The sequence below is a fragment of the Trachemys scripta genome, chromosome 8 (assembly GCF_013100865.1).
Source record: "Trachemys scripta elegans isolate TJP31775 chromosome 8, CAS_Tse_1.0, whole genome shotgun sequence".
Lineage (NCBI taxonomy): Eukaryota > Metazoa > Chordata > Testudines > Emydidae > Trachemys > Trachemys scripta.
The window spans coordinates 50,020,276-50,047,868 of record NC_048305.1 but is presented as its reverse complement, the minus strand read 5'-3'; the positions used below and the strand labels follow the sequence as shown (position 1 = coordinate 50,047,868).

Here is a 27,593-nt window from a genome sequence, read left to right as displayed (position 1 = left end):
AGTGTTCATCCCCAGATGCCTTGCCTAGGAAATGTCATGTGACTACTTAAGCCTTAGGATTTTTTGTTTACTGTTAAACTTTATTTACCTCCCTCTCATTCTTTCTTTTCCATCATCAACAATTCTGCTACCTTTGTCTAGATGACAGCAGAACCACAAGCCAGCTGGATGAATTTCAGGAGTGCCTATCCAAGTTCACTCGCTACAATTCTGTCCGACCTTTGGCAACACTGTCTTATGCTAGCGATCTCTATAATGGCTCCAGCATTGTATCCAGGTAAGAAATGTGGCGCAAGTAAAATACGCGATGCAATGAGGAGATTGCCAAATAAGACTGAGAGCACTGAGCTCTTTTCAGTTTCAATGCCATAATCTTGTACTTGTGTATGACTGTCGTCTCTTCTCCTCCCCCCTCCCCCCCCAAATGTTTGGTAAACTCATTGGTTGTCATTGACCTATAAACACTGGACTGCTGCCTTTTTGTAAATTTTACTCTAAGTAGCATGTGTCAAGACACTGGATTTAAAACCCTTGTGGGACCAGTGGAAATCTTAAATTCCTATGTTGAAAACGAAAGAAGCAGAGGGCTGTAGGAGGGTGCCTGTTTAACCTTTTTGCATTAATGCATTCTGGTAAAACTTTAAAAAGCTGTTTCTAAAGGGACTGCTAATGTCTTTAATATACAAAAGCCACTATCTAGTCATTGTCAGCAATTTTGCTAAAGAATCTGAGTGTTGCTGTTGTGTTAACAGTCACTGGTGGGTGTAGCAATAATAGTCACTGTAAAGAGTTAATGGTGCATTGCAGCTTCACTAAGCCTAAACTTTGCCTAGCATGGGGGAGGTTCTGGTTTAAAATCAAAATTCAAAATACCATACTATTGAAAGAGTAATTATGGGACTGTGAGCAGAAGATAACTTTTCAACAGTTGATGAAATATCTAGCTAACTGGGAAATCTGTCTATCCTCATACTTATATGGATTCCATTGCCATAGAGTCTTGGTGCCTCGCAATCTTTAATGTATTTACAGTAGAACCTCAGAGTTATGAACACCTTGGGAATGGAGGTTGTTCGTAATTCTGAAAAGTTTGTAGCTCTTAACAAAATGTTATGTTCTTTCAAAAGTTAACAACTGAACATTGACTTAATATAGTTTGAAACTTTATTATGCAGGAAAAAACCGCTGCTTTTAACCATCTTAATTTAAATGAAACAAGCACAGAAACAGTTTCCTTACCTTGGCAAATCTTCTTTTACAACTTTCCCGTTATTTTTTAGTAGTTTAACATAACACTGTACTATAAGGTATTTGCTTTTTTTGGTCTCTCCTGCCTGATTGTGTACTTCCGGTTCCAAATGTGGTGTGTGGTTGACCGATCAGTTCGTAACTCTGGTATTCGTAATTCTGAGGCTCTACTGTATACTTATAGCACCCTTGTGAGACAGGGAAGTGCTAATTTACAGATGGAGAACTGAGTAACAGATTTAGTCGGCTTACCTGACATCACCCAGGAAGTCTATAGTGATACTGTGGAATAGATCTCCTGAGTCCCAGGCTAGTGCCCTAACCACTGGACTGCAAAGATAATCATGGAAATGTAGGGCTGGAACGGACTTGGAGAGGTCACTTAGTTCAGCTCCCTGCACTGGGGCAACAGCAAATATATTTAGACTATCCCTGACCAACAGTATGTGTCTAACCTTTTCTTAAAAACCTCCAATGGCAGGGGTTCTGCAGCTTACCTTGGTAACCTGTTTCAGTAGTTAGCTATCCTTTGTTTTTTTTCCCCCTAGGGCTGTCAAGAGATTAAAAAAAATGAATCATGATTAATTGCACGATTAACCACACTGTTGTTAATAGAATACCATTTATTTAAATATTTTTGGGTGTTTTCTACATTTTCAAATATATTGATTTCAATTACAACACAGAATACAAAGTATACAGTACTCACTTTATATTTATTTTTTATTATAAATATTTACACTGTAAAAAACAAAAGAAATAGTAGATACCCTTAAATTATATACCCTTTCCCATTTGTTTTTATATATATATATATATATATATATATATATATATAAATTAATAAATGGGAAAGCTCCTGGCAAGGATAATTTGAATGCAGAATTGTTCAAGATAAATCCTAAATTACCGGCATCTATCCTGGCCCCTCTATTTATATCCGTCTGGGAAAGGGAAAAAGTGCCAAATGAGTGGACCAATGGGGTTATAGTGAAGATACCAAAGAAAAGAACTCTGATTGTAATAACTGGTGTGGTGTATCACTTTTATCTGTGCCAAGCAAAGTATTGTGTAAGATCATAGTCCAGTGTATATCAGAGGCAGTTGATAGTGCTCTTAGAAAAGAGCAAGCTGGTTTTTGGAAAGGGCGAAGATGCACAGACCAGATCTTCACTCTATGAAACATTATAGAACAGTTATTAGAATGGCAATGGCAACTCTACATAAATTTCATAGACTTTGAGAAGGCTTTTGTTAGCATTCACAGAACCAGCCTATGGCCCATTTTGCGGGCATATGGAATTCCTTTCTGTATAATCAACGTCATCAAAAGCTTCTATTTCAACTTTGCATGTAGTGTTGATCACAGTGAGCTCAGTTTTGAAGTCAAAACAGGAATATGTCAGGGGTGTGTCACATCTGCAATCCTCTTCAACATTGCCATCGACTGGGTAATTTGGCGTACAACAGAAGACATGCCAAGAGGCATTAAATGGACACTCTTCTCATCCCTTGAAGACTTGGACTTTGCAGATGTCGCTCCCTTATCACATACCCGACACCATATACAAGAAAAAACAACTCAACTCAATGCATTTAGCCAGCAAATTAGACTGAAAATCAACCGCACTAAGACAGATATCATGACCTTTAATATTTCCTCACCATCACCAGTATGGATAGAGGATTATGTTCTCACCAATGTAGAAATATTCACATACTTGGGCAGTACCATCAGTCGGAACAAAATCAATAAAGCCAGGAACACCTTCAGGAGCTTAAATACAGTCTGGAAAGCATCAAAATACAACCCCAAAACCAAACTCAAGATTTCAGAGCTGTGTACTTTCAACACTACTTTATAGTGCAGAATGCTGGGGAATGAGAAAGTATGACATGTCTAAACTGTCTTCATTCCATACAACCTGCCTCAGAAAAATCCTCTATCTTTTGGCCCAGAACAATCTCAAACCAAGATCCATTGACACAGTGCAGCCAAGAGGATCAGAGCACCATCATTGCCAGGAGGTGTTGGAGATGGATTGCTCATGTGCTTTGGATGGAAACTGATTCCATCACCAGAGTAGCAATAAGATGGATACCTGAAGGCAAGCGAAAATGAGGCTGCCTGAAAACATGGCAAAGAGCTGTGGAAGATGAGTTGAAAAACCTGCGGCACAGCTGGGGAACCATTGAAAGACTTGCCAGAAACAGACGGGAGTGGAGGAACTCTGTTTCTGCCCTAAACACCAGAGGTGTAATAGGAACATGATGATGAATATAAGTACTGTAGTGCAATCTCTTTATCATGAAAGTTGAACTTACAAATGTAGAATTTTATGTACAAAAAAACCCGGTTTTGTTTTTGAATGCAATGTAAAACTTTAGAGCTTACAAGTCCACTTGTTTGTCTGAGCAATTGGCTGAAGTAGGACCAAGTTTGGTTAGATTTGCAGGAGATAATGCTGCCCGCCTCTTGTTTACGACATCACCTGAAAGTGAGAACAGGCGTTTACATGGCACTGTTGTAACCGGTGTCGCAAGATATTTATGTGCCAGATGCGCTAAAGATTCATATGTCCCTTCATTCTTCAATTAAAAAATACTATTTCTTGTATCATTTTTACAGTGCAAATATTTGTAATAAAACCTAATATAAAGTGGGTACTGTACACTTTGTATTCTGTGTTGTAATAGAAATGAATATATTTGAAAATGTAGAAGAACATCCAAAAATATTCAATAAATTTCAATTGGTATTCTGTTTAACAGTGCGATTAATTTTTCTGAGTTAATCACGTGAGTTAACAGCGATTGACAGTCCTATTTTTTTCCATATCCACCGTAAATCTCCCTTGCTGCAATTAAGCCAATTACTACTCGTCCTTCCTTCAGTGGACATGGAGAACAATTGATCAAAATCTTCTTCATAACAGCTTTGAACATATTTGAAGACTTATCAGGTCCCCTTCAGTCTTTTCTCAAGGCTAAACATGCCCAGTTTTTTAACCTTTCCTCATAGGTTTTCTAAACCTTTTATCATTTTTTGTTGCTCCCCTCTGGACTCTCTCCAGTTTGTCCTCCTCTTAAAGTGCAGTGCCCCAAACTGGACATAATACTCCAGCTATGAGGGCCTCATCAGTGCTAAGTAGAACAGTACGGTTAGCTCCCATGTTTTACATATGGCACTTCTACCCCAGAATATTTGCCTTTTTTGGAGCTGCATCACATTGTTGCTCTTGTTCAATTTGCAATCCTCTATAACCCCAAGATCCTTTTCAGCGATACTACCACCTAGTCAGTTATTCCTCATTTTGTTTCTGCATTTGATTTTTTCCTTCCTAAATGTACTTGGCATTTGTCTTTATTGAATTTCATCTTGTTCACTTTAGACAAATTTTCCCAATTTATCAAGACATTTAGAATTCGAATCTTGTCCTCCTCCAAAGTTCTTGCAGCCCCTTCCACCTTGATATCATTTGATAAGCACACTCTTCACTCCTTTATTCAAGTAATGAATGAAAATACTGAATTAGTACTGAACCAAGGACGGACCCCTGCGAGATCCCACTAGGTATATCCCGTAGTTTGATAGTGGACAATTGAAAAATACACTGCAAACCTCTGATAAGTACTTTACATCAATCTGAATATTTGTTGAAGGCCCCAAGAAACTTTAGATTTTGTGCAAACAAATCGTGGTGCATTTTTACTATTTTACTATGCATTATATAACTAGAATGTATAATGGCTAAATTAGCCATGGAGGTCAAAATACAATTTATCACCTGTGTGATATACGTTTAACCTGTACTGATTAAGTTCATGGTGGCTGCAGTGAGATGCAGATGGAAATCATCCTGTGGCATAGACAAGCTTCTTTAGCCACTGAGTTCATATTGGATTGGATCTTGCTCTTGTGCCATTCCTGGGCATTTTGCAAGAACTGTAATTGGTTAGAAAATACTGGAATGGCAATAAAATCTCACTATTTTCTTTGAAGGAATTTGATTCCTGGTACAATGACAGTGATGCTTTTAACAGTGTTAAAGCAAAGATTTTTTGGGTCCCCTTTCTACCTATTTCAGACTAATGTTTAGCTGTTGCTGTTAGATATTGCTGATTTTAGCCAAGAAAATAATTTGATCTTACAATTTCATATTTTTCTACTAGTAGCTCTGATTTAGCAAAGCATGTCAACATGTGTTTAATTTTAAGTATGTGAGTAGTGTCTTCAAAGCTGAGTTGGGCTGTCAAAGTGCCTAGCTTTTAGCATGTATTTCAATGATTTACTGACATGGATCCTATATTTGAGTAAATATGACAACACTGAGAAAGTATGTTGCCCCCTGGAAGCCCTGTTGGCTTTCAAGTACCCAAGCTGTTCCTTTTTAAAGTTGAAGCTGCAATCAAGAACAGTATATAGTTCTTTAAAAGCTCTCATCAGTCACCCCTACTTTCTGCCTTTTACCATCCATTTCTTGGTTTCCAACTGATAGAATCTGCAACTTTGGAAAAAGCCCATCTGAAGTGGTAATGGGACTCATGTTCTGGAGAGGTGGCAACTCAAGGTGGTAGAAAGGGACAGTTCAGCAGTGACTGAATGGGTGGGTGAAAATAACTGATTGTCAGGCTTTTTTCTTAAATGTCAGTGATAAAAGGTCATGTGGGAGGGGTTGGGGAGAAATGTGTAGTTGAATTGGTCCAATAAGTAGTTCCTAAGCTTGCTGTCAATACATGCTACAGAAAAGCAAATCTTGTCCATTTTTTGCAAATACTTACTATCAAGATACTTGCATTAAGACTTGTAAAATAAGACTCTTAAAATAAGCAAGAATCAAGTAATTTTAATATTAAAAAGGAAAAATTTATTTTCACTCTGGTAAATAAGAAATTGATATAAAATAAGCTGTCACAAGTTGGAGAGAGTGTGTGTGTGAGTGTGTGTGTTTGTGTGTGTGTGTGTGTGTGCGCGCGCGCGCAGTGCCCTTAAAATTTTCTTTGGAGTATGCCCATTGGACTTAAATAACTGCCCTCTGTGGAACTTCCTGTTTATTTAAAAAGAAAATTCTTCAAGAGCTATTCATTTTTCAGTTTCCAAAGAAGAGGACTGCCAAATAGTGTTTCTAGTACTTTCAAAAATGGAAATACATTTACAAGTACATAAAATTGCATTTTGTGGCAGGACAGGAAGGGGTGGTAGTTAAGGAACTGGCAGTAAAGGAAATAAAAGAGCATGGAGAGCACATAGCTGAAGAAATGAAGTAGATAATGAACCTAGGGCAATAGAACCTTCTCATTCAGAACAAAATATCAAAATAAATTACTAACAAAATACAAAAAACAATGATCAGTACTCCATTTAATGTTTTTTAATGAAGAGTGGTAGATTGTAAGTACCATATATACTTGTTCATAAGCCGAAAAAAAAGGGAAGCACCAGAGACGGGGGTCAGCTTATGAACGGGTATAGAGAGGGAGAGGTGGGACACAGCCCCTCCCCCAACAGAGGGAGCAAGGAGAGGCAGCACAGCCAGCAGAGTCAGAAGGGAAGAAGTGGGGCCAGAGTCTTTCTCCTCTTCTGGCCATGCTGCTCTCCCCTCAGCCTCCGAAGCAGCTGCAGCTCCGGGGCTGGCAGGCTGCAGTCATGCCGCTCGGTCCCATCCCCCAGAGCAGGCTGTGGCCGCGCTGCCCGGGCGCCGGAGCATGCTGCGGCCATGATGCCCAGCCTGCCGGAGCAGCTCCAGCCAGGTCAGACACATCCTCCCCAGCCCTCCCTAGATAAGGTGGGAAGGGATGGGATGGGGAGAGTGTGGGGTCATGTGGGGGGTGGTCACGGGGGTTACTCCCCTGACGCCCAGCTTTTCTCCCCTCCAAAAAAAATTTTCCCACCAGTTGCTGTCCCAGCCCGTCAGGGTAAGCAGCGGCCGTGCCGGGACACTTTGTTTACTTAAGTTTACCTCTGTACCTCCGGATGCTCGAGGTAAACAAACCATCTCAGACCATCAGCGGCTTATCCTGATGGCCCGGGAGCCAAAGTTTCCTGACCCCTGAATTATAGGGTCGGCTATAAAAATTTTCCATTTTTACTTATCCATCTTGGGCGGCGGCGGGCGGGGGGTCAGCTTATAAACGAACCGACTTATGATCGAGTATGTACGGTATATAGTTAACACAACAGAAGTTGTTGTATAATTATTCAAGAGTAATGTAAAAAAGTTTAAAATGATTTTCTATCAAAATAAATCCATGGTCTTCAACCTGCCTGCAGACCCCTGGTGGTCTGCAGACTGTCTAAGATTTCCAAAGGGGTCCACATCTCTATTTGAAATTTTGTAGGGGTCCACAAATGAAAAAAGGGTTGAAAACCACTGAAATAAATCCGTAAGTTGAGTCTTGGATGTATGATTGCTGGTTTTGTAATGAGAGGAATGTGGTTTGAACCCAAAAGGCAAATTTCTTAAACAGGTACCCCTTTTTTGTACTCCCTTTCCCACTCCATCCCAATGTTCTGTGTTGAGGTTTTACCCCTCTGCATTGTGGTGTTCTCATTTAGCCAGTTCTGTAGTCCTCAATCCACAAGGTGGCAGCCTTTATTTACTTTGCAAGCAGTGCTGTGCCAGCGTTAATGACTTGCACAAGCCTATATCCTACATTCCTTGATGGAAATTTTTCTGACTGCCATGTGGTCTTTGTTAAATAAGATCACTAGTAGGATGAGAGAGAATTGGGTTACTTCTCTTTGAAGCAGTGAGTCCCTCACAAGTGAGAATTGTAGTCTTCCTTTATTGTTTCAAAAAAATAGAGAAATGTAGTTAGAGAAGAGTGTACAATAGAAACGTGTTCAGGGCTTTACAGTGGCTGGTCATCCAATGTTGATTTTGAAAGATTTTCAACATGAGTGTACGTGTGCGCATACTGTTATATTTATTAGTCGTTATGGGTGGGGGGTGTGTGTGTGTGTAGCTGTGATCAGCGAGCCCTTTAGTACTCAGGCATCTGTAGTCTTCCCAAATAAAATATAATATGTTTGGTTTTTTTTTAAGATTTGTCTGAGGAATTAAATTTGTAATGTATTATGGCACCCATCTATGGCAGGTCAACTCATTGGGGCTTAACTTTTCTCTTCACCTACTGTGGAAGTAAACAGTAGAAAGCGTTCTTTTGAAGGAGAGAATATAAACTGCTGTGTTAGCATTACTCTGATATATAAAATTGCTTTAGCACTGTCAAACAGAGCCCTTGAAAGAATAATATGGCAGAGCCTTTCATAATGTAAAGAGATTGTGCACAGAAAAATCCAAGAAGCAGACTACAGTCCAGACCTCAGTTACCTGAAAAGCTGAGTATGATCCTCATGATTGACTAGCACTTGTCCTGCAGAGCCGCAACCCTTTGGGGAATGTCAGGAGTTCTGTAATCTGCACAGACTTCAGTCTGCTGGGTTGGGTCCCTGATTGTTTGAAAAGTTTTGGGTAGCCTTTTGAGACCATTGGGTAATCAAGGTTATAATTCCCAATGTCAATGATTGGCTAATAAAATTAAAAGATTCCTAATTAGTTGTGCCTGATTCCTGAAACCTAATTTGTCTGGTCCAATAAGTCTAGAGACAGCTTTTTAAAAGCCTTTTGGATCTCGCTTTTTGCCACAATAAAAGCAGTGTTGAAGTTTAGCTCTGATTTTATTTTTTTTATGGTCATGTCAAAGTAATGGAGGGGTTTGAGAAATATTAGCATTAAAATAAGTTATTCTGCTATTTCATGATCATGTTTCTGGCCTTGTAAAATCTGGCCCAATTTTGACCTCTTGAGTATAATGTATTGAAACCCTCTTAAAGAGGACTAAAAGAATAAATCTATTAAGAGTAATGTTTCCATCTATTCATTGAATCATTTCCATTCCTCATCTCTTATCATGGGCTAAAATTGCCTTTCCATGAAAATTCTGGGTACCTTAGTGAGGCACTCTGCAGGACTGTCCTGCATCATTGTAGCCTTTATTTAGCACAGTGGGATGGTTGGTCTGTGCTGAGCTGATACACCAAAGGTTTGTTTGACCTAGTCAGTAGCATAGCTTGGCGGGGGCGGGGGGGAGAGAGCAGGGGAAGTGGCCGCTCCCACTGAGCACATTTCCCAAAAGTGGTCACCTAGTAACACTTCTGCCTTTGGGGTAGTAAAAATAAGGGAAAGAAACATATGAATGACTTTGCCCTTCATGGGATTGGTGTGTCTGGGTGCAGTGGATGACTGTTCCCTGGAAGATGAGAAATGAGGGGTGCAGCCTTTTCTTTTTTTTTTTTTGTATGGTAAAGCAATTACTCTACAATTCATTTTTATTAAAGTAGCAATTGTACAGCTTAGATTCTCTTGTTTGTGTGGGTCATTCACACAGCAAGTGGAAAAGAAAAGCACTTAAAATTGGTGAAGGTGACTAAAACTGCAAAAATGGTAACTGAGATTTGGCAACGAGTATAGTACCTGAACTTATGTTTACAGTGTTCTTTTTACATTACTCTACCTTATTTCCCATAGGCTAATTTGCTGATGCCTATATACCCGATTCTTTATCTAAGATAAAAGTAGGTTTTGGTTTAATCAAAACTAACTATATTTACTGAGCTTTTCTGTTTCTTGTATTCCCTCTTGAGGGCAGAGCTGATAAGTCTCCTAAAATATCATTTTGGACTAGATCCTATGGGCAGAGGCTAAGGATGATTTGTACCCAGGAAAGGACAGTATGTTTGTCATTCCAGAACTCTGAATTTAGGGCAGTCTTGACTCCCATAGTTTATACATTAAAGTACTGGGATTAGTTCTGGAGCACCAACAAACAACGATTCACCAACAAACAACGATTATGAGACCTGCAAAGAACATTTTGGCTGGTATCTCAAATCTTGATTGAAAAAAAAAATGAATCTTATAATTTTTGTTGACACTCCATATAGTGTCCCATGATGGGTCAGAAAATTGTCCTTGTATCTACACCTGAGAGTGCTTTAATTATTAGGGACAAAATTTGCATAATATGAAATTCAGAAGTTAGTTAACGAAAGCTACAGAGCCACAGGCGGGACCTTATTTTTTCCTAGTAATTCTAGAATATCTGGTCATTCTGGGATCCATTTCCTATTAAGCTCTTAATACTTCAAAGCTGTCTCCATTTGCAGATAATTAGATGAGTTTTCTAATTTGTCTAATTTGTAGAGTTAAATCAGGATATTAAGGAAGTGGGTGGTTTTCTACATTAGCAAAAAGAATGAGGAATGCTTGTGGCACCTTAGAGACGAACAAATTTATTTAAGCATAAGCTTTCGTGAGCTAAAACCCACTTCATCGGAGTCATTCAGTGGAAAATACAGTAGAAAGATATATAGATCTATCTATCTATATACACACACACACACACACACACACACACACACACACCATAAAAATGGGTGTTGCCATACTAACTAGAACAAGAGTAATCAGTTAAGGTGGCCTATTATCAGCACGAGAAAAAAAACTTTTGTAGTGATAATCAGGATGGCCCATTTCCAACAGTTGACAAGAAGGTGTGAGTAACAGGGGGGAAAAATTAGCATGGGGAAATAGGTTTTACTTTGTGTAATGATCCATTCACTCAGTCTTTATTCAAGCCTAATTTAATGGTGTCCAGTTTGCAAATTAATTCCAATTCTGCAGTTTCTCGTTGGAGCCTGTTTTTGAAGTTTTTTTTATGTGGAGTATTGCAACTTTGAGGTCTGTAATTGAGTGACCCGGGAGGTTGAAGTGTTCTCTGACTAGTTTTTGAATGTTATAATTCTTGATGTCTGATTTGTGTCCATTTATTATTTTGCATAGAGGTTTCATGGTGTGTATAGAGCATTTTCTCTTAAGTTCTGAGGGAGGAACCCTAGGAGAAGGTTTGAGCTGATCATTCTTTTATCTGCTTTCTTCATTAATAAAGCCAAACTCCAGGATGGGTCCAGTTTGGAGTTTGTGTCGAGCAAGTTGGGGAAAGTTAAATGTTCACACTCCCTAACCCAGGGAGAATCAGTTAAAAGTTCATTCAAGAACGGCAGAGTTGGGTCAAATATTTGACCCATCTGTTTAAGGGGAAAAAATTCATAGGCAGGAGTTGTAGACCAAGCTGGATGAGCAAGCATCTCAAAGAGGTGATTAAGAAAAAGCAGAAAGCCTACAAGGAATGGAAGATGGGAGTGATCAGCAAGGAAGGCTACCTTATAGAGGTCAGAACATGTAGGGATAAAGTGAGACAGGCCAAAAGTCATGTAGAGTTGGACCTTGCAAAGGGAATTAAAACCAATAGTAAAAGGTGCTATAGCCATATAAATAAGAAGAAAACAAAGAAAGAAGTGGGACCGCTAAACACTGAGGGTGGAGTCGAGGTTAAGGATAATCTAGGCATGGCCCAATATCTAAACAAATACTTTGCCTCAGTCTTTAATGAGGCTAATGAGGAGCTTAGGGATAATGGTAGGATGACAAATGGGAATGAGGATATGGAGGTAGATATTACCACATCCGAGGTAGAAGCCAAACTCGAACAGCTTAATGGGACTAAATCGGGGGCCCCAGATAATCTTCATCCAAGAATATTAAAGGAACTGGCACATGAAATTGCAAGCCCATTAGCAAGCATTTTTTAATGAATCTGTAAACTCAGGGGTTGTACAGTATGACTGGAGAATTGCTAACATAGTTCCTATCTTTAAGAAAGGGAAAAAAGGTGATCCGGGCAACTACAGGCCTGTTAGTTTGACATCTGTAGTATGCAAGGTCTTGGAAAATATTTTGAAGGAGAAAGTAGTTAAGGACATTGAGGTCAACGGTAATTGGGACAAATTACAACATAGTTTTACAAAAGGTAGATCGTGCCAAACCAACCTGATCTCCTTCTTTGAGAGGGTAACAGATTTTGTAGAGAAAGGAAACTCAGTGGATCTAATTTACCTCGATTTCAGTAAGGCATTGGATACGGTTCCACATGGGGATTATTAGCTAAATTGGAAAAGATGGGAATCAATATGAAAATTGAAAGGTGGATAAAGAACTGGTTAAAGGGGAGACTACAACGAGTCATACTGAAAGGTGAACTGTCAAGCTGGAGGAAAGTTACAAGTGGAGTTCCTCAAGGATCGGTTTTGGGACCAATCTTATTTAATCTTTTTATTACTGACCTTGGCACAAAAAATGGGAATGTGCTAAGAACGTTTGCGGATGACACAAAGCTGGGAGGTATTGCCAATAAAGAAAAGGACTGGGATATCATACAGGAAGATCTGGATGACCTCATAAACTGGAGTAATAGTAATAGGATAAAGTTTAATAGTGAAAAGTGCAAGGTCATGCATTTAGGGATTAATAACCAGAATTGTTGTTATAAGCTGGGGATGCATCAGCTGGAAGTAACAGAGGAGAAGGACCTCGGAGAATTGGTTGATCACAGGATGACCGAGCTGCCAATGTGATATGGCTGTGAAAAAAGTGAATGCGGTCTTGGGATGCATCAGGTGAGGTATTTCCAGTAGAGATAAGGAGGTGTTAGTACCGTTATACAAAGCACTGGTGAGACCTCATCTGGAATACCGTGTGCAGTTCTGGTCTCCCATGTTTAATAAGGATGAATTCAAACTGGAACAGGTACAGAGAAGGGCTACTAGGCTGATCCAAAGAATGGAAAACCTGTCTTATGAAAGGAGATTCAAAGAGCTTGGCTTGTTTAGCCTAACCAAAAGAAGGCTGAGGGGAGATATGATTGCTCTCTACAAATATATCAGAGGAATAAATACCAGGGAGAGAGAGGAATTATTTAAGATCAGTACCAGTGTGGACACAAGAACAAATGGATATAAACTGGCCATCAGGAAGTTTAGACTTGAAATTAGATGAAGGTTTCTAACCATCAGAGGAGTGAAGTTCTGGAACAGCCTTTCAAGGGGAGTAGTGGGGGCAAAAGACATAACTGGCTTCAAGACTAAGCTTGATAAGCTTATGGAGGGGATGGTATAATGAGATTGGTCTTTGACTATTAGCGGTAAATATGTCCAATGGCTTGTGATGGGATGTTAGATGGGGTGGGATCTGAGTTACTACAGAGAAATCTTTCCTCGGTGTCTGGCTGGTGAGTCTTGCCCATATGCTCAGGGTTTAGCTGATCGCCATATTTGGGGTCGGGAAGGAATTTTCCTCCAGAGCAGATTGGCAGAGGCCTTGGGTTTTTTTTGCCTTTCTCTGCAGCATGGGGCACGGGTCACTTGCTGGAAGATTCTCTGCACCTTGAAGTCTTTAAACCATAATTTGAGCACTTCAGTGGCTCAGACACAGGGTTGATACCGGAGTGGGTGGGTGAGATTCTGTAGCCTGAGTTGTGCAGGAGGTCAGACTAGATGATCATAATGGTCCCTTCTGACCTTAAAGTCTGTGATTCTATGTGAAATTGATGGATGAAGCAAAGGGTATCTTTTAATGGCTTCATCATTTTTCTAAAACAGCTTGTGGTGTGTGTAGCATGTAAAATGCTGTGTCAAAAAACATTCAAAATAAATGCTGTCAAAATAGATACCTAAGATGGCAGTCAGACTGAAGTGCTTCAAATGGCATTTTAACATCATTCAATCAGTGCTAACTAGCAGGACCAGAAGCTGCAACTATTTCCAGTTAAATCCCCTGGCCTTTCTAGACTGCACAACTATAGTGTGTATGCTTCTCTGAATTTTGGTACTTATGAAAGTTAGATTGATAGTACTAGTTACAACTCTGGCATTGTACAGGCTTCCCACACAGAGCTCGTTTAATGTACCTCAGTCTTTGGCTCCCTCTGTTATTCCAGTCCTAGGTTTCTTCTGAGCAGAGCCTGCCAGCTGTGATGAAAACCTTGTTGGCACAACAAAAAATGTGGTAGTTTAACATGCTTGGTATGAAACTTTTTTCAAATGCTGGATTAAAAATTATAAATTTAAATAATCTATTACCACAGTAGTTTTCTGATTCTGTCTCTGCTGTGCTTCTGGAACCACTCTTTTTCTTTGGGGGAACACTCCGTCCCCTCAAACTGTCTCCCCAGAACTTGTTCACTCTGAGTTGTGGGGGATGGGGCTGTGGGACTCCCACTCCAGTACATGTTTCCCAAACTTGATTCATAAGAGAAAATTAATCACTGTTGGAGATTGAATTGCCACCTGCATACAGTGTACTTTCAGGCCAAACCTGTAGTGCCTCCATAGCTGTTGGTAACCCTGTGTCTACTGCAGAGCTGTTATTGAGAGACATGAAAGGGACTTTTAAAAAAAAATGATGGTAGGGTATCCAAAATATTACAGCGGACCAGATAATTATTTGGCATTAACTTCAAAACTTTTTCTAAAAAATCTTCTATGTTTAACTCTTTACTTTATTTAAATTTTCTCAACTTATTCCCCCCTCCATCCCCCCCCGCCTTAAATAAACCCTGTAGGAAAACCTCATTAACTTTGGATCAGTGTACTTTTGTATATCTGGTATACAAACCTGGGTCTGTCATCATCTGATCTTCAACATGCAAAATAGTATCTTCTAGCAGAAAACTGGCTTTTTAGCAATACATTTTGTGTTCAGTTGCTTGCAGAATTTAGTAGTTCCCCTAAGGTTTTCTCATCATTAGTACTAATTAAGCAAGGTTCTACAGAATGCATATATAAGTAAAGCTTATGTAGTAGACTAGAGGTTCTCGAACCATAGTCTAGAGATCCCAAAAATCCATTATGACTTTCTGCAATGTCTGGATTTTTCTCGAGTGGGTTATCCATGTTTTAGAAGTTGGGTCCAGTTTTTTCCTCTCAAACTAGAAAAATGTTCCTGCTTCAGAAAACTTAGCTGCTGCAGCCATCACAGCTAGTTAAGAAATGAGTTGTGCTGTACTAAATTACAAAGGAATAATTTCCCTTTATTCGGATGATATAAACAACAAAAATATAATTATTGGATTTGATCTCCAGAACCCATGAAATCAACTAAATTCCATTTGATATTTTTTTTAAATGTTCGTTATGGATTGGAAGCATTGCTAGAGCAACCTTTAGTAGAAATGATGGTACTGCATTGTGCATCAAAATAAAAAGGATTTTCTTTTATGCAAGTCGGACTAGAATTAGGCCAGATCACACTGGGTTGACAACCTGGTACTTTTTTAAAGTTGTCATCTTCCTCTCCTAAACTGGAGAAACATAGGTCTCTTGCTATTCTGGTTGTGCAGATAATCTTGAAAATGTCATCCTAGTGTACCAGTGCAGTGATGTCTACCTGAGTCTGCAGATAGCCTGAAACAATAGCTTTGAGTTATGAATTGCCTTTTATCTCTATGGAGTGTTATCTTAAATGACTATTGGTGATAATTTTCATGTCTGTGTTGACTATTTCATAGCCTGTAAGGAAGGAGAGGCGTAATCGTAATATGAAGATCTGAACTGGCTACAGAATAGTGCCTTATTTTGGTGCCCCATGTGGGGGTTATTTGGGGGAGTTTTTCCCCTCCAATCTGATTGTGGAGCCAAAAAGTCAGATAAAGAGTGAAATTGGGAGCATGAGGATGGTGGCATCAGAGCCTCACTGAAACAGGAACCAATCCTGTGGAGCTCAGTGGGGCATCCAAGCCCAAGTAACTTAGCAGAGCCCAGGGCCAGTTTAAGGGGAACCTTCACATGAAGATATCCCATGGCCACAACCCCAGCAGAGGCTGTACTGTTGGTGGTATCCTGCTCATTACCAGTCTGGTGGAAGAAGTGGCAGGTTGGCACTTCCCTCCCTCCCAACCCCTCCGCAAAGTACTGCTTTAGTCTAGTAGTGAGTGTGGGGCCAGGTGTCTTGCTCTTTGGCTCTAATGGCTGCTGCTTCTCCCTCTGCTGGAGACTGCCTCCGATAACATCATTTTCCAGTCTCAAAGCTGCCCACAAGTCCAGCCATGGTAAACCAAAGGCTAACAAACTAGTGAAGAGAAGCCTACTGAAAGATTTTTGCTTTCTCTCTTGTGTCTTCTGACAGAATCAGTTTACCTTATGCCCTCTGAGTAGAGCTTACTGTTGCCTACGCAAGATATATCCACCTCAACAGGGTCCTCTCTTAGGACTAGGTAGTCAGGATCCAGGTACCAGATCCAAGAATCCTGCTACATCAACCTGGGAGGTTCTGCAGCTCGTACAATTGATCTCTTGCACAGACACAGTGCAGTGGGTCTTCATTGCATGAAACTTCTCTAGGTATTGCTCCTATCTACTTGGGATCGCCAGGAAAAGTGAATTATTCCCTCCTCCCTTGAAATCTTCAGAATGGTGTTTTAACAGCAAAGATCCTGGCCCTTGCCACAGAGAAACCGCTAACAGATCTTTCTCCATTGGGGGTGACTACATATACTTTGTTTTGCATAGGAGCCTTTTGTGAGAGCACTTACTTCACAGGCCAAACAGTCTTCATCAGAGAAGGAAGTTGGTTATACTTGAGCTGCATGAACAGTATAATATGAAGTCTTGTCGCTCACCTGACATTCAGATCTACTTTTCTGCAGGGTAACAATCATGTATTTTTAAAGCATACACATCAGGAGTGTCTTTGGAGTCCCATACTCAATGTGGAATCCCTTAGAATCCTCCCATGGGCAGAACAGAAGAAACTGAGTGATTGAATTACATCTAGGACAAAATCACTGAGTTGACTGGCGGTGATCTGCCAAACCTTCTGTAGGGGAGTGGAAACTAAATCAGAGAACTGCAGACCTGATATTCAGGGAACGAGGACTCCACAGGTTGATTTTGCTTCAAGCATCAGGAAACTAAATTGTTTTCCATCAAGCTCTTAGGACAAGATGGCGTTGAGGACAGAAGCACTCATTCATGTGGTCCAGCTGCCTGATAGATATCTTCCCACCTTTCTCTCTGCTGGCTTAAGTGGCTGGGTACATATGGGGAGACAATGCTAATATCCTCAGAGCTTCCTACTAGTTGCCTATTGCCACCTTGAAATGTCAACTACATGGATGGTGCCAGAATCCAAAGACGTTCAAGCTAGTGGCCTGGAACTTTGAAAGCTAAACCTGTTAAACTTTGGGTAGTCTTACCAGCTAGCAGTCTACTTAAGTACAGGAAGAAACTTACTTCTAAGGATTACTACACGATATGGGATGTCTTTGTATGGTCCTTCTTATGGAAGCAATGGCAATTTTCTACTGGAGGTCTATTAAATTGACCCAAGCATCTATTTTTTTCATGTACAGGGGTGTCCATGATACTACAATTTGGAGGTAGAGATTACTAGGAATTGGCAAATGAGAAGGGGAGGAAGGTATAGGAAAGAAGTTAGAGTATTTTACAGAATCCAGTGACCAAAGGTGGCATCGGTGGAGGAAGACACATCTGTTTTCTGGTGACAGGTGGGTGAGTATACAGACAACAAGGTTGTGGCTTTAAAGATTGAGAGGATAGATAGGAGCTAATCCCACATGACAAAGGAGGTTGTTGTTGATCTTGTGGAATATGCCCTGTTTCATGAAGGGAATTTTTGTTAGTCATTCTATAGATTTCCATAATGGTTGTTTTGTTCTATCTAGAGTGTCATTTTAGAGCAGTGGTGTGCAACCTGCAGCCCGTGGGCTGCATGCAACCTATCAAGGTAAGCTGCTTGCGGGCCGCCAGACATTTTGCAGACGTTGAACGTCCACAGGCACGGCCCCCTGCAGCCTCCCAGTGGCCCTGGTTCATTGTTCCTGGTCAATGGGAGCTACAGGAAGCTGCAGGTTGCCTATCACTGTTTTAGAGGCTCTGTGACTCCTATGACCTGAACAGAGGGCAAATTGGGCAGTTTATGCTAATTCCTAGTAAAACCTATCTCCAAATTAATGGATTTTTAGAGACGAATGCATGACAATCTATTAAGTGAAGATCCCCTCCCTCTTTTGTATGTTTGTTTGTTTGCCTGTTAGAGTTTAGAAGACTAGAAATTTTGTTTGTCTGATTAGTACTCTTCTTGGTGTGGAATCTTTGAAAGCTTCTCCTGGAATTGTGGTGGAATTTCCCCCCAATTATACATTGGGGGGGGGAAATGTGTCTAAATTTTTCCAGCACAACTCTATCCAAGACCATTGTATGTATCTAATCAGTATTAATCTCTGCTTTGGAGGGCAATGGCTTTAATCATTGAGAAGATACATTTATAGGCAAGAAAAAAAACCTGTCTTGTTTACTTAGTCTTGAATGATTCTTTTTAATGGGTCATTTGAACCACGATTCCCAGAATGCTTGTGAAACTGACATTTTGGAATAAAGGAATGTATTACAGCCATCTCTTGCCAAATTTGGGGCTTGTGGTGAGCTGCTTATAGAGGGATGGTTATAGCCTATTTATTAAAAGTACGGTTTACTATACGATTGACAGATTCATACATTATAGTTCCTTAACTTTTAGCTAAGTGGTTACTTACACCAGCGCTACAGGTGAGCAGCCTATACAAATGGATGGTTTAGATATATCTAGTAGCAAACTCTGAATTATAGTCTAAATTGTCTGACTAGCACTTCTTCGGTTTGAGCTAAAGTTTAATTTTGCATGGATTATGGGTATCATACTAGCAATTAAGTTTGAGAAGTGGTTTCTATAAAAAAGAAAAATACCTTGGTTTCTGCTTGTCATAATTTTAGCAAACACAATCCTTTTAGAGTGAAATTTTATATGCTTTGTCGCAGTAACCTTTATTTTTTGTATGACAAATGTAGATAGACTTTGGAATGCAAAAATTGATCCTTTTAATTGTGGCTTTGCATGCATGAATATGGCTTTGTTTTAAAACTTGCAACTCTGTATGTCAGTATACACTTTAAGTCATAATAGGGTCCCTTCCAGTTGTATGATTCAACTTGCAGATGGGGCCATATGGCAGAATTGTGGGGAGGATCTTGTAGTCTGTCATATATAGTGAGTGGAAGGTTTTGTGGTTGTTGGGGACACTTCTCATTCGGGATCCAAATCTGCATTTCTTGGACCCTTGAACATTTCACTGAGTTCAGAGGGAACATTGGGAGAGCAGAATTGGACTGTTGGTTATGATTCCAAATTGTTATTGGCATCATATCTATCTTCTACTCACCTGATTTGTGTTTTGTAATCCTGTACTACGCTATGAAAATAAGTGTAGAGAAGAAAAAAATTAGCTAGAATTTCTTAACAATAGAGTGATGACCTAGTACTACTTACTGTAGGTCCATTCACCATAATTTTTTTTCTCCATGGTTGTCTGAAACGTGTGACTCTGAAGGCATACAAGGACTTACCACAAAGAAATACTAGTTAGCCCACTATATAGCTATTACAGAGTAAATAGAAATCATCCTCTGTTCATGTTGGTGGTTGCTCTGTAATTTTAAATTTAAAAGTGGAATAAATGAAGGAAAACACAAAATGGACACTATTTTATTGAAATTACTGAAAGGCAAGTTGTATTAAAAATAAGAGAATTCCCTCATTTTCCTTCTCTCATTCTCTCCCTATAGTTCAGCAAGGCTTTTTCTTGAGAATAAGTACAATCAATTTTTTGCATTGTATTAAAAACTAAATTGGGAGTGAATTCTAGGATTCCCTGAAGGCATACATAAATGGCATTTACTCTGCATGTAAGGGCTAACAGTGCTCTTGGCCAGAAAAGAAGGAAAGTGGTTGGAAGGGGGAGGAATGAAAGGAAGAAGGGAAATGAGTCAAAGGTATTTTTTCAACTTTAAAGGTGCCTTAGGTGGGCAGGATAGGGGAAAGACTGGACTTGTGCTGCTTTTGAATGCATTGCTTTTGCATGTTGAAAGCTTTTAAACATTTTCTTAAAAAAAGGAAAACACCGTGTTGTTGTTTTTTTTAAACTTTCGAAATTCAGGTGTTGTGTTTTTTTTTCTCCCCAGAAGTAAACAGCTGTAGAATGTCATATTTGTGCAGAACCTAGCATAAGTGGGGGCATGACTTGGTTGGCCTCTAGGCACTACACATGTTATGTAACAATATAACAGAGTAGAGATTTGCCTATTTATACTGAGTGAATTTGTGCTGTGGTGCAGAGAGCCTCTATAAGACACTCTACACTACTCAGTCTCCGCATATGGGTTGCCAAAGGGTGAAGTGGGCAGAACAGCAGTATATCTTACATGCACTGCACAAGAGGCACCTTTTCCCTGCAATATTGTGGGCTCTTACTTGTCATGGGGATGGGGGGGGGGGCTGTCTTATGTGGGATTTGATTTGATTTTTCTGCCTTTGGAACCATTTGGCTTTTATGTTCCTGGGGGGTTCTGAGCATTCCATCTTTGGGATGACTTCTGTTTGTAATTCACGAGCCAGCTTTCCTTGGTTTATGGAATCACAAGTCTCCATCTGATATTTTTATATTGATTTTGATTGATGTAGTCATAATGCCAACAAAGCACAGACACAAAATAACAATGGTGCTTCCTTTGGAAGAACATGACGATACTTGTATGGTACCACAAGGGCCTAGCTGAAGGAGATGCTCCCTTGCACTTCATTCTCCACCATGTTTTCCCTTATCAATTACAGAGCTAGAAGCTGTCAACTTGGGGGTCTTAGGAAGCAGTTAATGGATCTGCAGCTCTTCAGTCACTTCTCACCGTTACCATTATTTTTGAAGGCTCATTTGATTCTTTTGATGTTAAATTTGACTTTTAACTAATAGTCTCCCAGATTGAAATTTAGCTGGAAACAATCAAGAAACTTCCACGTTAGGAGATTTAGGAATGGAAGAATAGCGGTAGGTTGCTAACCAATGTCTTAATTAGCGATAATCCCTTGGAAAATAAGGAATTTAGAAACCTTCAGAAAGCATCTAATATTCACATATTGAGTCTGCCATTGGCATGTAGGAGGAGAGGCAACTAACTTTTTTATTGCTGTCATTAAATTCTTTGCTAGACTTTGATCCTTTCTTTCAAACATCAAAAACCCCAGATACCCAAAAGAGATTCTGTATCTAAATCTTCAGCAAAATCTTTTGTTGGCCAAGTTTTGTTTTGTGTGGGGTTTTTAAGAGGTTTTAAAGTTAGGCTCCTTACTCCCTAATTAGCCTTAGGAATTAATTTTTGACAATCTTGGTTGTAGTGTTTATATCCTTCTATGACGGAGAGCAAGAGTGGCAGTTAGTCTGAAAAAATAATGAAGGGGTGGGAAGGGGAGAAGGAAGATTTCCAGGCATATCTAAAGCTACCCATACTACTACTGCATTTGATTCCTCTGCTCCTGTTCTCTTCCCTGCCAAGCTTAGATTGAGTCATTTAAAAGCATTGTGTGTGGGTTTGTTTGTTTGTTTTTGGTTTTTTTACATATGGGTGATTTGGGGCTGGGAGGGATCTATTTGGCTTCCCACTGCAACAGATTCGTCTCTTCTACCCTCTCTCATGCCACCTATGCATTGGGCTTTACTGGTGCTTTTTGTGGCTATAGTTGCTCATAAATGAGATTTTATTTCCTTTTCTGCATTTCAGCTAGCAACTATGCATCGGTTTCATCCTGAACATGTCCATTCAATGTGGAAATTAGCTATCTTGTCTGTTCAGTGGCCTGTGAGAAATGAGTTTGATCTGTCCAATTCCCAATGAACAGATGTTCCAAGTGACAGCACCTTCACAATTTGCGCTAATTGGCAGTTTCAGTAGAGAGGCCAGTGAATGAATGGGTATGAAGCCCAGACTACCTGCTCATCTCTAGAGGTGGTCCTTTCAGGCTAGGTTTGAAGTGTATTAGTGGGTGTGTGGAACAAGATTGCGATCTCCCTCCCCTTTCTGTATCTGGTCTGCTGATATATAGAGGATTTCAGTCTCCAGGGCTGTCAGTCCAGCTCCTTGCACCAGCATTAAAGTCACTTAAAATAGACATTTACCAAAGCCAAATTTCTGTCGTTCTAATAAGACCCAACAGGCTGTAGGGCAATGTTGATTGATGGACTTGTGGCTCTCAGAGCACCTGAGGTAAGCATTAATCAGCTGTATCACATGGTCTGTTGTCTTACTGCTTAATCACTTGCCTGATGTCCTTTTTGACACAGTACAGTTTGTTACTGACTGCTTGATTACAACTTTCCATTGTTCAAACAGATTTATTTCAACTGTAGAAATACATTTTATATGTGCAACCGAAACATGACCCCCTCAAAGGTTAATCCTATGGTGGCTTAAAAACGGTATGTAAGAACTGTTATAGCGCCTGTGATTTTTTTCCCTATAGATAAACTATGCATGAGTGAGAGTTTATATTAAAACAAAACATACTTCAAATACTTGTGGAAAGGTAGACTGTCAAGCTAGTTAGACACAAAATACTTTGTATTATATCACACAGCCCAAGCAAACTTTTTTTTTTTCAAACCACAAATTAAACTTACTTAGATGTATACTGGCGTTTATGCTATCGACTGTTCTGAGCAAAAAGCATTGAAATAATTGTCACTGCCAGTGTGCTGTCTGTCATAGTCAGGACTGGTGGGGGAAGTGGAGCTTTGCAAATGCTCTCGGAGGTTATTTTGCTTGATGATAAATAATCAATTTGATTAGAATGCTGAGCTTGTACTTCATTTTATTTTTCATTGTGCTATCAAACTCAGTTTTTCACAGTATGACTGTAAATTGATACTGTTGTGTATATACTGTGGACGGAGAATTCAAGCCAAGATGCAGCTATATGCTTTAATAAAGGGGGAGAGGTGTAAATTTTTCCCCTCCCTCCCAACAGATGAACATCTGTATGGATGGTAGTTTGCTTCTGCATTGGTTTTCTCCCTGCAATGTCTTTGAAGGTCAGATCTGAAAATCAGTTTCACTGGTTTGTGCTCATGCTCTTTATTTTAAAAAAGGTTTTTAATGGTACATTAATTTTTAAACCTTGAACTATTGATTTTATTGGCCAAGGTATGCCTTTAAGAAGGAAAAAATGTATAGCATGGGAGTAATGCTAGTCAAAGTTTGTATAGCTAACAGTAACAAAATCTCCTCAGGTAAGACAGGATTTTCAGTTTTAATAACCTGGCCCTTCACCAGACGTAATATTTCTCCTTCAGCAGCAGAAGGCTGAGGGTATAAATTGAATCCAAGTAGATGAATAGCTGCCATCAGTTTAGTTATGCTGTACTAGAATCCACAGGGCAGCAAACAGTAGCTGAGACAGCAGTTCAATTAAGATTGTGGTACAAATAAATCCATTGCTATGTTATATAGGTTTCTGGTTGTAAACCTCTTTCTTGGGGCAGAGAGAGTTGGCATGTCAGTGCGATGCTGAACTGCGTTGACATAGTGTTCTGCAAAAAGCAGCTTGGCTAGGATACTTCTACAAAAACAACCAGTCCTGAGAAATCATCTTGCCCTGTCCCGTTTTCACCTAAAACAATGCCAGACCATATTCACTAACCTTGCTTATCGACCATTAACCTGCCTCTGGAAGTGCTGTCATGCTTTCCCAGCCCACATAGCTGGAGAAGGAGGGTTCCTCTGGGGTCAGGTGCCCCCAAGGAGGTCCACCCCCTGGTGGAATGCCTGTATTGGCCCCACCCCTCCTTTCTGCTGCTGCTTCCAGCTGTGGCCAAGCAGCCTGTGCTGCCCCTATGAGCAGACTGTTCTGTAGGAGTGGGGTTTTTGTGTGTGTGTGTGGGGGGTTTTTTCCCCTGCCCATCCTCCCAGCTCATGTGCCTCAGGGAGGGTGTTCTCTTGGGGACACCCAAGGCTGAAGGTTCCCTCTGAAGTCTGGGGAAATCCTATGGGAGGGGCCCTGGCTGGGGCTTGCCACCCTGTCCTGATACCTCTGGCTGGTCATTCTCCATTTTTCATGGAACTGTTTGTTGTGGGGGTCTTTCAATAGCAATGGGGAAGAAAAATACTTTAGAAAGTAGGAAACTAATGTAAATCCACACAAATTGGTAGAGTCGGAAGCAAGTGTAAACTACAACTGACTAGATGTAAAGTTTGATAGTGTGTTTCCTTTTAAGTTTATGGCTCTACAATTTCAAAGATTGAGTGTAAACTGGTACTCTGATGTTATCCTGAATCTGCATGCAAAGTGCCAAGGGCCTCTGCTGCTGCTTAGTGTTCCACCAAGTAGCAGTAGTTTTTAAAACAAGACTAGTCAGATTCCCCTGTGGGGAGCAAGGAACTATAAAGGATTGGGTCTATTCCTTGACACTGCTTGGGAGATCTAGGTGCCTAATTTTAGACATCCAAGTTTTAAAATGTTCCATGGTTTGTACAGTCAAATCACACATCAGTGGGTAATTCTGTTTCTTAAAAAAAAAAAAAAAAAAAAACACAACCCACAACTTGGGCAGAATCTTAATTATAGGGATTTACATATTCTCTCGCTATTGGCACAAAGGAAATTTTCCTTGCTGAATGGGTGCAATTCCATCAACGTCTGCTGTATGTAAGCTTTCATTGGTGGGGAGGGAGGGAATCCAGTCATTAGTCACTAAAGCCTTGGCTACACTGGCGCTGTACAGCGCTGCAACTTGCTGCGCTCAGGGGTGTGAAAACGCACCCCCTGAGCACAGCGAGTGCAGCGCTGTAAAGCGTCAGTGTAATCAGCGCCTGCAGCACTGCACGCTCGCTCGCAGCGCTGCAAGCTATTCCCCTCGGAGAGGTGGAGTACTTGCAGCGCTGCGAGAGAGCTCTCGCAGCGCTGGCGGCGCGACTACACTCGCGCTTGCTGTGAATCCCCAAGTGTAGCCAAGGCCTAAGATAATCTTCTGAACATGAAAAGAATGTAAAAGGATGCAGTGCTGTTTAAGTATGTGAAAAGATGGCTTCAGTGCCTCTGGTTGCTCAGAGCTTTTCCCAATTGTATTAAAGTGAAAACTGACCAATATGTTGTCATTTTATTTTGCTATCATTCAGAAAGTGGAGCATAGTATTAAACTGACAGTTACAATAGCATCACTTACTGTTTCTTGGGAAGCTTCTGAGCAACTGCATAATCGTGCACTGAATTTTGTTCACTGGGGAGGAGAGCCCAAAATGAGGCAGCTGGGGTAGTAGTGGAAAAATACTATGACATCAGCCAAGAGCCTGTGGGGAGTGATACCACTGTCAATCATAGCAGCAGGGAGACTCTAGGTCTGCAGGGGGAGTTTTCCTTCTTTCAGATAAGGGTAAGAAGCTCCACATTTCCATCCTACTAGTCTGTAAGAGACAGAAACCCGGAAGGAATCCCTGCATCTTCCCCTTCTCTCCCTCCCAGTAGTTTAGAGAGGGTGGTGCTCAACTTTTCACGAGGGAGTTGCCTCTGGATAGTAGTTGTAGTTTCTCTGATTGTTAAGTGTCTGGTACACTTTTCAAGGCCTTTCAATATACTAACTTGATAATGATGCTCACTGTTCCTAACCCACTCTCCCTTTCTTCCCTTCAGATGTCTTTTATGTTTGATCAGAGGGCTTTCTGGTTTAAGGGTTAACCTCATTATAAAGTGACTGCTTTTTCTTCCATCTCCGCTCACATCTGTTACAAACATGCCTAGCATTTCAAGACAGAAAATGCCTTGGTTCACGAGAACAGCCCTATATAGAAAGCATGTTGTGTATTTAGCTTTTGTAGTTTTGATAATATATTTTTAATTTTCCTGTTGCTCAGGGAGTTTGGAGGTCTTTATCATGAGTACTAATTTGCTTTGAATTAACCCTGGGAAATCCAAACTACCATACTAAAGGGGACAATGGGTAGAACAGAATCAAACTGTAAAAGAAATCAATCAGCAATATCCTGTGGCATATTATTCATACACCATGTGGTCAAATTTTTCTTACTACCTTCCCAGTTTGAGCTCTCTGCTTTGACATTTGGGTGCATCGTAATGTAGAAGGTAGAGTTGCACCAAATGTCTGAACAAAGGTACTGTCCGCAGGAGGAATATTGTGCAGCCACAAAAATCCATTTTCAGTAAATCGATTGGGTGTGGGGCTTGCATATCATGATCTCTTGATGCAACTCTGCCTAGAAATAGGAACTCATGCTGTTTTAGTCCATTTGAAGCAACTGACTTATCCTGGCATAGGTAGAATGTTAAATATTTTTCCAACTGCACTCTTTAGGAGAATTGTAATAGCCAAGTACCAAACCCTGATTATCATTCAGGCAGTGAAATGTCCTGTTCATAAGTGAACGTGTTTTATGTAGTCCTTGATTTCTGCTTTTGCTCCTCAGTATCGAATTCGACCGGGACTGTGACTATTTTGCTATTGCCGGGGTGACAAAGAAGATTAAAGTCTACGAGTACGGCACTGTCATTCAGGACGCAGTGGACATTCATTACCCCGAGAATGAAATGACCTGTAATTCCAAAATCAGGTATGCACTGCCTTTGTCTTGAGTCCCAGCATGCTATGTTTTAATTAGTGTCCCTTACACACAATAAAAAGAACATCGCTTTCTTTATCCTTTGCACTGTGCTGGTGAAGGGGAGATGGAAAAGTTATATTAGAGCTTTATTTGTATACAAAGTTGTGGTGGGCAGTTCAGGCACTGTCTCAGTTCACATAAAATTACACCGACTAATGTCAGATCCTCACGCGCAGACATTGTATTCAAAAATATCCAAAGATTTATTGCCATAGCTAGTGGAGACAGGGGCATGTGGTGCAATTGAATGATTAGCTCTTTCTTGAGAGAGCTGTATTTAGCAAAAAAACTACTCTGTAAAAAGAGTTTATAAACAGCATGGTCAAAATTCCAGATGAAGGAATTGATCCGGGCTGAGCAGGATATATGTAACTGGAAAGGAGAGGAAAGGCAGTATGGTTTAGGAAGGAGACTTCAGAATAAAGATATTGCACAGTGCGCATCACTGTGGTTCAGGGGTTGGGAAGGATGGGAGTATAATTTAATTTGCACCATATTTGTTCCAGAGCCGGTAACCATTGTTTGTTCGGATGCCATTTCATTTGAAGAAGTGGGTAGTCAGAGGCTGTTTGGTTCTTCAGATTCTCTATGAAAAGAGGCTTAGCGAAGGAAATATTAATGGCAATATCTCTTCATAATGGCAGAAATACTATGTGGATTACTCAGTGCTCTGACCCACTGCTTCTGCAGGTGCTGAAACCATTGTTACTGCAGAGGCTCATTATGGTTGGTGTGAATGATGATCTCTCACCAGCCACCCATTGAAAGATTCCCTCTCAGCATGGGGAAAAAAAAGACCTCCCCCTCCATTGGTATGGAGCGGCAGTAGCCATTCTAGGGAATGAATGCTAGTGGAAGAATTGCACTGATATATAATGAATTTGTCATGGGGGGTGGTTATCCCATGCTATGATTTTTCAAGGAAGGGACTAACAAAGATTTCATTAGAGAAAGG

The 27,593-nt window shown here is 40.3% G+C and overlaps 1 protein-coding gene across 2 annotated transcripts in view; it reads left to right on the top strand.

Annotated features, from left to right (window-relative positions):
- COP1 (COP1 E3 ubiquitin ligase) overlaps positions 1-27,593 on the top strand; it is a 205,685-nt gene that overhangs the window by 65,733 nt on the left and 112,359 nt on the right. For both annotated transcript variants that reach the window (XM_034778467.1, XM_034778468.1), the window contains exons 11-12: positions 142-277; positions 26,444-26,587. In XM_034778467.1, coding sequence (XP_034634358.1) covers positions 142-277; positions 26,444-26,587 — 280 coding nt within the window. The remainder of the gene's footprint in view (positions 1-141; positions 278-26,443; positions 26,588-27,593) is intronic.